The sequence below is a fragment of the Tiliqua scincoides genome, chromosome 3 (genome assembly GCF_035046505.1).
Source record: "Tiliqua scincoides isolate rTilSci1 chromosome 3, rTilSci1.hap2, whole genome shotgun sequence".
NCBI lineage: Eukaryota > Metazoa > Chordata > Lepidosauria > Squamata > Scincidae > Tiliqua > Tiliqua scincoides.
Genome location: NC_089823.1, coordinates 21673091 through 21685587, shown reverse-complemented (window position 1 = coordinate 21685587; position 12497 = coordinate 21673091). Strand labels below are relative to the sequence as shown.

The 12497-nt window shown below is 45.8% G+C and overlaps 1 protein-coding gene across 1 annotated transcript in view; it reads left to right on the top strand.

Moving 5' to 3' along the window:
• ARHGAP20 (Rho GTPase activating protein 20) overlaps positions 1–12497 on the top strand; it is a 97660-nt gene that overhangs the window by 50488 nt on the left and 34675 nt on the right. The window contains exon 3 of the mRNA XM_066621614.1: positions 3563–3733. Within this exon, the coding sequence (XP_066477711.1) occupies positions 3563–3733 (171 nt within the window). The remainder of the gene's footprint in view (positions 1–3562; positions 3734–12497) is intronic.

Sequence of the window (12497 nt, the reverse complement as noted above, 5' to 3'; positions counted from 1 at the left end):
GCTGAGAAGATATTTGCCCCCTGCACCTCTGATACTTGCCTTCCTGGACTTATTTGTTCCCCCAGTGGCTCAACAATATGTATTGGGTCTTGCTTTGCTTTTTTTCTTTTTGTTTTACATTTCATTGCTTAATGTTAAAATTTATTTTTTTTAATGCTTTGTTGTTTTTCTTCTTACCTATTATGATACTTTGTACTTTATTATGGAGCTTTGTAAGCCAACTTGGGCATTTGCTTCTGCACAGGAAAGGTGGGATATAAATTTCTCAAATAAAATAAATAAACCCTATCAAGTGAAACCATTGTGTTTTTATGTGATTTTTTTTTAAGAAAGAAAAAGGGAGCCATGATAATGCAATTCTTCTCAGAAGTGATTTACATTGGATCCATGTGGGGCAGGCCCCATGGACATTGAGTGTTGACGGCAGGGCCTCTGAATTGTATCAGGGGGTACAAAGTTTCTTTTGGGCCCCCTTGCAAAGAGGGAATGGTGAAACAGAGGGGGAGGGTGGTGACGGGCAGGCAGAATAGGGGCAGGGAGGGGCAAAGCAAGCTGGGGGGAGAGTAGAGACAGTTGGAAAAGTCTTTGGAGCCCAGGTCTACCCACCCGTGTGGCATCGGTAGTGTCCTCAGCATCCCCAGTCATGGTAGTGTCCCCTGCATCCCGTACGGGCAACAAGTCTGAGTAGATTGGAAAATGTCAGATCCTATGAAATTTCTGGGCCCCCTTCTTTGGTTCCTGGGCCCCCCTTTTGACCCTGGGCCCAGGTACAAATTACCCCCTTTACCCCCCCTCTCCTAGGCCCTGGTTAGGGATTTCTCGTGATCATTTTAAGTAAAATTCTTCTGTCTTGTACTTCAATTGCTAATTTTTTGGGCTGGGCTTCTTCCCTTAAGAGCTGCAGAAAGGACTGCCTTTATGATACCGTTCCCCTTTCACTTCATTTGCCAAGGAACCTCTGAGCCTCTGCCATAAGAACATAAGAACAGCCCCACTGGATCAGGCCCATCTAGTCCAGCTTCATAAGAACATAAGAACAGCCCCACTGGATCAGGCCATAGGCCCATCTAGTCCAGCTTCCTGTATCTCACAGCGGCCCACCAAATGCCCCAGGGAGCACACCAGATAACAAGAGACCTCATCCTGGTGCCCTCCCTTGCATTGGCATTCTGACATAGCCCATTTCTAAAATCAGGAGGTTGCGCATACACATCATGGCTTGTACCCCATAATGGATTTTTCCTCCAGAAACTTGTCCAATCCCCTTTTAAAGGCGTCTAGGCTAGACGCCAGCACCACATCCTGTGGCAAGGAGTTCCACAGACCGACCACGCGCTGAGTAAAGAAATATTTTCTTTTGTCTGTCCTAACCCGCCCAACACTCAATTTTAGTGGATGTCCCCTGGTTCTGGTATTATATGAGAGTGTAAAGAGCATCTCCCTATCCACTCTGTCCATTCCCTGCATCAAGCTTCCTGCTTGATGATGTCACTTCCGGTCATGACATCACTTTTGGTGTGTCCTGACAGATTCTTATTCTAAAAAGTGGGTCCTGGTGCTAAATGTGATCTAGGCAGTTTCAGCCACACCTTCCTGTTGAATTGGTTGTATCATTTGAAGGCTTTCTTATTTTTCTAAGGAACTGCAAATTTCATCATTTGAAGTTAATCGTTCTGAGACAGAACGGCAAGTCGAATAAGCATGTAACTTTAGCCTCCTGGTTTTCCACTTGTAGACCCCTAACCCAAAGGGATGGGGAGATGGCGTATGAAAGGCTGCATCTTGTCCTCTTGAGAGAGCTTCTAAAAATACACAGGCCTACAAAATTGAGGGTCAGAAAAGTTTTTCCCAAACTTTATGATGGTTTGATATGAATTTGGGGTGCCTATTCCAAAAATGGCATCCATTTTGCTCTATCACGTCTAGTTTGGGAGACATAGTATAGCCTTATTAGTGAATGGTTCAAGCAGCTTCCTCATGAGGAAGCCATTGTGTAGGCTTCCTCATGAGGAGGCTGCTTGAACCATTCACTAAAGAGGCTATGCCGTGTCTCCAAAACTAGATGTGATAGGGCAAAACGGATGCCATTTTTGGAATCGGCACCCCAAATATACCCAGGAATTGGTGTAATGTTTAAGGAAGCAAAATGTGTGTTGGCCTGTGATATCAGACCCCCCCATCCAAACAGGACAATTGTAAGCTGGGTAATTGGCAATTGGTCTTCACAATCAGTTTTATCTTCATTTTATCTTCACTATCTTCAACACAAGCGATGAATTCAGTGACATAAAACAAACAGAAAATCCTTAATGGAATTAAGGTATAAAGAAATATTGTATTCATGACACAGCAAAGAAATAAGGCGACATGTCTCGCCCCTTGCTGTCAGGCAGCAGCTATATGCAACTTCCTTACAGATCAGTGAGTGGGAGTCATGCTCAACTCATGCTGAAGTTCATGTCCTTCCAGCACCAGCTGACAGGGTTCCTTAAGTCAGCATTATCTCTAGACCCCTCTGAGTAATCCAGCTGCACTCAGCAAGGGTTATAACAAACATTGGGATGGGGAAGCTAAGAAGCATCCAGGAATAGCACTAGTGCTCCCTTCCTCCCCCAAGCAATGGCCTGAGGAGTTCATTGAGTGACCAGCTGTTTCTAGTGCTGCTGCTTCCAGTAAGCCAGAGTGGAATAGGCAGGGTTGAGGATTGTGGGGTATAGCACATAACTAGCTGCAAAGTATGGGAGGATGAGAAAGCATGAAGCAAGACAGCACAAAGATCAGTGGCATATCTAGAGGGGGTGCAAAGCACTAAGTTTTGTAGGGAGCCTCACTGTGGTATGCAAGCAGCCCCTCCCCTTTGGAGCCATTCCGGGTAGTGGGAGCAAAATGGAGGTGTATGCCTCTGTTTTGTTCTCACTGCCCAGAATGGCTCTGAGGGGGAGGGGCTGCTTGCATGCTGCAGTGAGGCTACCTTCAAAACCTAGTGCTTTGCCCCCCCAGCTATGTCACTGCCACAATTGGTTTGCTCTAGAAATCAAATCTGGCCCTGTGTAATTCTGATGACATCAAGAGCTCAATCCAAACTTAGCTGGAATTTCGGAGTTAGAATTTGGATGGTGAAATGCACTTATTTCTACATAATTTTTTAAATAAGTGGAGTTCTAAGTTATCAGAAGAATGCTTTGATATTTGTTTGTTTCTATCATTTACTGATTGCTACTATTTTATTATAAAATATTATTATAGAGACAAGAGTTTCTCTTTCTGATTTGGAACTTGGGCCACCCAGCCTTCCATACCAGGGAGAGAAACTCTTCCTGTGTTCTGTACTAACCTCTGCAGACAAGCACTGAACCAGGGGGTCATGGTGTGTGTCAGTGTGGGGGCATGGTGTGGTCCCATTCCCCCATACCCATTTGCAAAACACCTTCAGCAGGGCTAATGAGTCGATTACTGCTGAAAATAAAAATAGTTAGTAGCACCATGTTTTTGAGAAAGCATTCTTCATTGTAATTAACTGTTGGGCTGACAGTCCTTTTTTTGTATTTTGTTTTTGCTGTAGGGAAGGTTGCTTCTCCCCAGTCAGTCCTGAAGACTGTCTGCTGGTACAGTCTCTTCTCTCTCCCAGCAGATTGCTGCTTCTGGATGGGCACGTACAGCTGAAGACTGGCCTGCAGACCCAGGAGCGACATCTTTTCCTTTTTACAGATATACTTGTGGTTGCCAAGCCCAAGTAAGTCCAGTACTGAAGAAAATACAATTGTGATAATCCTGACATAGTTTGTATGTTCTCAATGGCCAGTGTTTCTTATTTTATTTTGTATTTTTAACAACTTGTAATTGTATTGCAAAACTGATCCTGTGGGGTTTGAAGGAAAATTTGGCCAACTTTTCGCAAGTGGTGGTACCTAAGGGGGGCAGGGGGTGGGAGAATGAACCTTACTGATGGTGTAGTAGGGCCCACTACTGCAGGAAGTGTTGACTGCAGGAAGGAAGACAGCTGGTGGTGACGAAGGGATGACAAGGTAAGTCCCCTTTTGCAGGCCTCTTGAGCTCTGGTAGGCTTCAAGAGGCAAGGGGACAGATATGATCTAACACAGGCATGTATAACTGAGCTTAGGGCCCAGTCCTCTCCAACATTCTAGTGCTAATGCAGTCATGCTATTGGGGCATGTGATGTACCTGGGGCAGTGGAGTCATATAGGCCTCCTTAAGATGAGAGAACATTTGTTTCCTTGCCTTGGGGACTGCATTGCAGCTGCATCGGTGCTGGAAATTTGGATGGTTTTGGGCCCTCAGTTCCACTTAGGGATGAGGCCAAAGAGGATTGAATGAAGAAGAATGAAACGTGGTTGTTACTTCCTCACTGCTATTGAGGAATAGGAGGTCAGCATTCTTGCTTTGCAGGGGGTTGAAGTCCCACTGTATTCCTTTAGCTACCTGATCATCCCCGTCTCCAAATCTGCTTTGTTACATTTGATTCATGACAGACACAGGACCATTGTTGACTTAAAGACTGCCTGCCTGCCCACCAAAATGTAAAAAGGGTGCCTGATGCTATCAAGGGAAATTTCAGAGTATGGAATTTAGACAGGTTTTTTATGTAAAGATTTATGTAACTTCTTGAAAAAATAGTTAATGTAGCATTTTAAATATGTTGTTTGATTTGATGGACATCCTACAGTTGTTTGATCTTGTGAAGTCTCACATTTCTAGAAACAGAATTATCTTAATGGTTAGTGAAGCGGGTGAGAATTTTCTATTCTTTTTGCAGACTCAGACCCTATCTAATGTCCTGCACAAGTATAGACATTTTCAGGTTTCAAGAAAATTCTCTAACTTGGGGCCAGTGCAAATATAATATGTTTAATGATTGGAAGTCAGTGGTAGCATTGCATGCTATTGTCTCCTTTCCTTTCTGAAGTAAGGATGTTTCCCACCTGACTTAACCATGGTTAAGCAATGCTTTGCTACCATTATTAAGGTTAGCTATGTTGCCTTCTTAGCTTGAATTCTTAGCCAGAGTTTGAAGCTGGTTACTACTCCTAGGTTATCAAGGAACCTGGTTCCCATTGGCACAGTTGTGTCAGGGCGGGAAAGTTGGTTAGGACTTGGGCCTTAGAAGTGTTTAATCATATTTAGAGCAGGGAAGATGCAGAGAAGGGTGTGTGCAGTTCTGCAACCTTTTCTTGGTCTCCTAATATGTGTTGATTGGACAGTGAAAAGTTTGACCTGGTTGTTTCACTCATTTTGCAACTCAGCCATAGGTACCATGCGTGAGATGTGAGAAAATAACATTGCAGGACACAATGTCTCCAGCAGTGGGCAGTTAGATTCTAAGAAGCTGATGAGCAGGGCATGAAGATGAAAGTCATCCCTCAAATGCTTGTGGGAAAAGCTTATTTATAGTGGCTCTAGCTGCAGTTTCTCTAGTTGCCAGTCAAAGAGGGAGGGAAGATGTATGGCAGCAAGCACAACATACACATTCAGACCATCCAGCTGACTACGCCCATTATCTTAGGGGATAAAGCTGCATTAGGGCTTTTCCCTCTTAGTTTCTCCTTCACGCATAATCACATGTGAAAGAACCCTCTAGGTTTGCCGGGGACCACAAGCAGTACTACAGGAGGCTGGCATGCAAGAGCTCCAGCTTGTACATTTGATTTAATTGTGAATGGTTGGGTGCATAATCCAGGCTCAGTGTCAAGCCTGATTGCACATGGATGGCTTACCCAGACTCCTCAGTGCTATCACCTTCTGTTTAGCTCTTTAGGAGCATCTTCCAAACTGTTTTTGTTACTGCAGAGGAAGAAGGAAGGCAAAACTAGTTGGCATATGTTTACAGAACACTACACTCCCATTCATCTGTTCATGAAAAGCTACCAAAGAAATGTATAATATGTGTGGACTCGTTTTAAAAACAATTATTCCCTAAAAGAACTGGCTTATAAATAACCTTACTCTGTTTTACTCCAGTTCTAGCTCCAGTGTCTCTATTTGCATTTCATTGTCTGTGTTTTGCCTGTGTCTGGGACTGGATTTACCCGGCCCAGAGAGCAACCTGCCTGGCAAGCACAGGGCAGGTTGCAGACTGGGAGAGACCAGAAATGCCATGGCGGGGAGAGCGTGCATCATCAGCCCACTGAGCAGAGTGCATCTGCATGTGGTGGAACAGCAAGGCACAGCATGTATCCACAGGAGCTTTCCTGCCTCCCATCAAAGGAGGCTTAGGACCCAGAAGGTGACTTAGGCCAGGAAGATGAAATGAGAAAGGAACCAGCCAAGGCCAGGGGAATATAAGGAGAGGGCCAAGAATGAGAAAGGGGTGACCAAGGGCTAGAGACTAGCTGGAAGGGAGGCTCCAGAACACTGTGATGCTGGACAAGGGTCTGAGACAGGGGAGGAGCATGGTGCTGTAAACCCCATTCCTGCCTCTGCTCTGAGGCTTGTGGGAGGAAGAGAAGGACAGCCCCGAAGCGTCAAGCCAGATTGACATCACCCTGGAGACCTTACCTAGACTGCTGCCCCAGAATGTTAAACCAGATCGGAGTGTAACATCTTGAATGTAGTGGTTCTTGAAAGAAAGAACCTTCTTTCAATTTGTAAAAATCCCTGCGTGGATTTAATAAGCCTGCCTATGTAAACCGCCTTGAATAAAGTCTTGAATAAAGACCAAGAAAGGCGGTATATAAATACTGTATATTATTATTATTATTATACTGGTGGGGAACCAGGTGACAGGCAGGGGCCCAAGACCCCCATTTGTCAGCACCCCAACAACCTGCTTTCAGATCTGACCCATCTTCTATGGTATCTGTAAGTCTTGTACCATCTGAAACAGTGCTGCTTCAGTGATGTGGAGGCAGATCCCCATATATTGCCATCATATTGAAAGAGTAGTAGTATGTCAGATTTGTGCTGCAAGTGTGTGCACTATTCCATACTGTAGCAGTTCCCAAATTCTCTGGTAAAGTTTGAACCCCTGTAAGTCTTTGCAGGGGATGGGATGTGACAGGGTGTCCACAATCATACCTCTGCAACTCTCAAAAGGGCTTTTTTGTACTTACTTGGGGCTTCTATGGCCCTCTAGAGGGTGCAGCGAGTCCACAGCCCTCTCTGCAAGCCTCACCATATCTCAGAACTGCTCTGAAATGTGATTGCAACCCACTTTGCTGCCATCACCCTACCCCTCAGGGAGCAGAGACAGGGCTTCTCTGGCTGGGGCATTGTGGCGCCCTAGTTTGGGAACTGCTGTCATAATGAATAAATGACTGACCCTCACATTATACGCACACAGGTGCGAAACAAAAGATGGTGCTACTTTTTCTACAACAACAAGACCCCCAACTGCATGTTATCTCCTAGTGATTTCTCTCTAGAAAGAGTAGCTATGAAGCTTTTGTTTCACACACCTGCTTGTAATGTGTAGTTAGGCAAAACACAACTGAGGGAAAAGTGTCAGAGAACCAGTAGCACAGACAACCCCTGAGTCATGGAGGGTAAGTCTATAGTGGCTATTAGCCATAATTGTGCAGCTCCTTCATGTCCAGACCTCCGATTATGAGTGGCAGCCTGGAGGCAAACAGTAACACAGCTATACTTTAGCTTGCACTTTAGAGTGTTCACCTCGCACATATTATTTCAGTAATCTCAATACCAGTCAGGGAGGTCAGTATTATTATTCTCCTATTCTAATGTTGAGCAGAATCTAAGAGAGGGTGACTTGCCTAATGCCACCGTGTGAGCTCAGTGAGGAGGTGAGATTTGTGCTGGGGGCTTCCTGGCACCCATTTTCAGCCACTGCAGTAGCTTAAGAACATAAGAACAGCCCCTCTGGATCAGGCCACAGACCCATCTAATCCAGCTTCCTGTATCTCACAGCGGCCCACCAAATGCCCCAGGGAGCACACCAGATAACAAGAGACCTCATCCTGGTGCCCTCCCTTGCATCTGGCCTTCTGACATAGCCCATTTCTAAAATCAGGAGCTTGCACATACACATCATGTCTTGTAACCCGTAATGGATTTTTCCTCCAGAAACTTGTCCAATCCCCTTTTAAAGGCATCTGGGCCAGATGCTGTCACCACATCCTGTGGCAAGGAGTTCCACAGACCAACCACATGCTGAGTAAAGAAATATTTTCTTTTGTCTGTCCTAACTCTCCCAACACTCAATTTTAGTGGATGTCCCCTGGTTCTGGTGTTATGTGAGAGTGTAAAGAGCGTCTCTCTATCCACTTTATCCTTCCCATGCATAATTTTGTATGTCTCAGTCATGTCCCCCCTCAGGCATCTCCTTTCTAGGCTGAAGAGGCCCAAACACCGTAGCCTTTCCTCATAAGGAAGGTGCCTTAGCCCAGTAATCATCTTAGTCGCTCTGTTTTGCACCTTTTCCATTTCCACTATGTCCTTTTTGGGATGTGGTGACCAGAACTGGACGCAATACTCCAGGTGTGGCCTTACCATCAATTTGTACAATGGCATTATAATATTAGTCGTTTTGTTCTCAATACCTTTTCTAATGATCCCAAGCATAGAATTGACTTTCTTCACTGCCACCGCACATTGGGTCGACACTTTCATTGACCTGTCCACCACCACCCCAAGATCTCTCTCCTGACCTGTCACAGACAGCTCAGAACCCATCAGCCTATATGTGAAGTTTTGATTTTTTTGCCCCAATGTGCATGACTTTACACTTACTGACATTGAAGCGCATTCTCCATTTTGCTGCCCATTCTGCCAGTTTGGAGAGATCCTTCTGGAGCTCCTCACAATCACGTCTGGTCTTCACCACTTGGAAAAGTTTGGTGTTGTCTGCAAACTTAGCCACCTCACTGCTCACCCCTGTCTCCAGGTCATTTATGAAGAGGTTGAAGAGCACTGGTCCCAAGACAGATCCTTGGGACACACCGCTTTTCACTTCTCTCCATTGTGAAAATTGCCCATTGACACCCACTCTCTGTTTCCTGGTCTTCAACCAGGTCTCAGTTCAGCAGAGGACCTGTCCTCTAATTCCCTGACTGTGGAGTTTTTTTCAGTAGCCTTTGGTGAGGAACCGTGTCGAACGCGTTCTGAAAGTCCAAATATATAATGTCTACGGGTTCTCCCGCATCCACATGCCTGTTAACCTTTTCAAAGAATTCTAAAAGGTTTGTGAGGCAAGACTTACCCTTACAGAAGCCATGCTGATTCTCCCTCAGCAAGGCCTGTTCGTCTATGTGTTTTGAGATGAGCTTTTCATACTGTGGTGTATATAATATCTCAGTCTTTTCTTTCTATCTACTCCTCATGAACCATGACTCTTGTGCTGTAAATGATTGCACAGGTGTAAGAATTTCACATATACAACATTTCCTATGACTTCAGTAGTATGAGAGAAGTTGCATCTGACGAAATTCCCTCTTCCATCTTTCTCTCTTATAAAGGGCACCAAATTCCTTCCCCTTATTGGCTCTCTGGCAGCAAAGTGGGTTGGATCAAAATATATCCAATGCAAGTATAGGTGTGCACCACTTAAAAACAGGGATATGTTTTCCAATCCCTGTTATCCAATTAGGTTGTTAAGTGAACATTCGGCCCAAGCTAGTGCCTTTGTTGTGTAAACAGAGGCTCCCTGCCAGAAACTAGCTGGCTGCACAGGCTACTGGAGACTGATGGCCTCTTCTTTAGTCTTATTCCTGACTAAAGAAACAAACCATTTTCCTTTTTTTTTTTAGTTTCTTGTTCCTTATTCCTTCATGGTCTTATTCCTCCAAGTTCTGATTTTAGTGATTTTGAAAACTTGTAGAGTCTCACACACGTGCGCACCCACACACACCCCTGTGTCAACTTACTAACACCTTATTGCAGCAGTTCTGAAACTTTTAGCACTGGGACCCACTTTTTAGAATGACAATCTGTCCAGGACCCATTGGAAGTGATGTCATGGCCAGAAGTGACATCATCAAGCAAAATAAATAATTAATAATACAATAATAATAATACACAGTATTTATATACCGCCTTTCTTGGTCTTTATTCAAGACTTTATTCAAGGCGGTTTACACAGGCAGGCTTATTAAATCCACGCAGGGATTTTTACAAATTGAAAGAAGGTTCTCTCTTTCAAGAACCACTACATATTCAAGATGTTACACTCCGATCTGGTTTAACATTCTGGCCTCCATCCTCCCACGCTCCGAGCAGATGGAACAGCTCAGCTGCAGCTTGTCAGCTGCTCCAAGGTCGCACGGTGCCGGTGGCCTCGAACTGGCGACCTTGTGGATGTTAATCTTCAGGCAAATGGAGGCTCTACCCTCTAGACCAGACCTCCTGCCCTAATTATAAATAATTAAATTAAAATAAAATAATTAAATAAGGGGGAGCCAGTCCTGTTCCACCAAGTGAATCTACTCTGACCACCAGCCAAGGCACGTCTGCCTAAATGCGACTGTGAGGCTGCTTTGCTTTCCATAGGGCTCCATAGACTGGGAGGGAGGAACCTCCTTCTCCGGTGTTTTTGGTGGGCTGCATTCATTGGATCAGGATCATTCTGGTGTTGTTGGATTCCTCTCAGCCTGCCCTTTCTGAGGGACTATGGCAAGTATGCCTACTCAAGAGTAAACACGTGATACGGCTCACTTTCACTTTCCATAGGGCTCCATGCATTTTTTTCCTTCTGGTTTTTTGGCCATAACTTTTGAAGGGAAGGAGCAATTTCAATTCTGTTTTTTGCACTGCACTTCACTGTCCATTCCGCATCCAACAGTGTGTAGCATGACGTGGTAGCTCCTAACCCTGCGATGTTAGCACATCACCCCCCAGCGCGTCACCTGGTGCGGCGCGCACCCCCGCACCCCCTAGTGACGCCAGTGCTTCAAGCCCCATGAACCACATGTGACTCTTTGTTATATTTACATCCCACACTTCCTCCAAGGGTAGCTAGCATGCATGGTCTTTCTCCCCTCCCATTTTATTATTGCAATTACCTTGTAAACTAGGTTAGGCTGAGGGATGGTAACTAGTGCAATTTTGAGTGAGAATCCCACATCACCCTGATTCTCATCTGTGCTTTATCCATCCCGTTTGCATCGCACAACGGACCATGACAGTGCAAGATTAAATATACTGCGTTTTCCAACTGTGTTTCGATGTAGGTTTGAGGTTCTGCTATGTCACATTTTTCTAAGAACTTGTTCTCAATGTCCTGATTGATGCTCAAGTGGTAGAGCAGGAGATATGGAAATGAATGCAGAAACATGGCAAGCAGGAGGCACAATTCACCTAGAGCATCTGGACTAACCTGCTCAAAACAATAAAGGGAACACTTAAACAACACAATGTCACTCCAAGTCAATCACACTTCTGTGAAATCAAACTGTCCACCTAGGAAGCCACACCGATTGACAATCAAGTTCACATGCTGTTGCACAAATGGAGTAGACAACAGGTGGAAATCATAGGCAAGTAACAAGACACCCCCAATAAAGGAGTGGTTCTGCAGGTGGTGACCACAGACCACTTAGCAGTCCCTCTGCTTTCTGGCTGATGTTTGGGTGACCTTTGAATGCTGGCGGTGCAGTCACTCTAGTGGTAGCATGAGGCGGAGTCTGCAACCCACACAAGTGGCTCAGGTAGTGCAGCTCATCCAGGATGGCACATCAATGCGAGCTGTGGCAAGAAGGTTTGCTGTGTCTGTCAGTGTGGTGTCCAGAGCATGGAGGCGCTACCAGGAAACAGGCCAGTACACCAGGAGACGTGGAGGAGGCCATAGGAGGGCGACAACCCAGCATCAGGACCGCTTCCTCCACCTTCGTGCCAGGAGGAACAGGAGGAGCACTGCCAGAGCCCTGCAAAATGACCACCGGCAGGCCACAAATGTGCATGTGTCTGCTCAAACGGTCAGAAACAGACTCCATGAGGGTGGTATGAGGGCCCGACCTCCACAGGTGGGGGTTGTGCTGACAGCCCGACACCGTGCAGGACGTTTGGTATTTGCCAGAGAACACCAAGATTGGCAACCTCGCCACTGGCGCCCTGTGCTCTTCACAGATGAAAGCAGGTTCACATTGAGCACATGTGACAGACGTGACAGTGTCTGGAGACGCCAGGGAGAACGTTCTGCTGCCTGCAACATCCTCCAGCATGACCGGTTTGGCAGTGGGTCAGTAATGGTGTGGGGTGGCATTTCTTTGGGGGGCCGCACAGCCCTCCATGTGCTCGCCAGAGGTAGCCTGACTGCCATTAGGTACTGAGATGAGATCCTCAGACCCCTTGTGAGACCATATGCTGGTGCGGTTGGCCCTGGGTTCCTCCTAATGCAAGACAATGCTAAACCTCATGTGTCTGGAGTGTGTCAGCAGTTCCTGCAAGATGAAGGCATTGATGCTATGGACTGGCCCGCCCGTTCCCCAGACCTGAATCCAATTGAGCACATCTGGGACATCATGTCTCGCTCCATCCACCAGCGCCACGTTGCACCACAGACTGTCCAGGAGTTGGCGGATGCTTTAGTC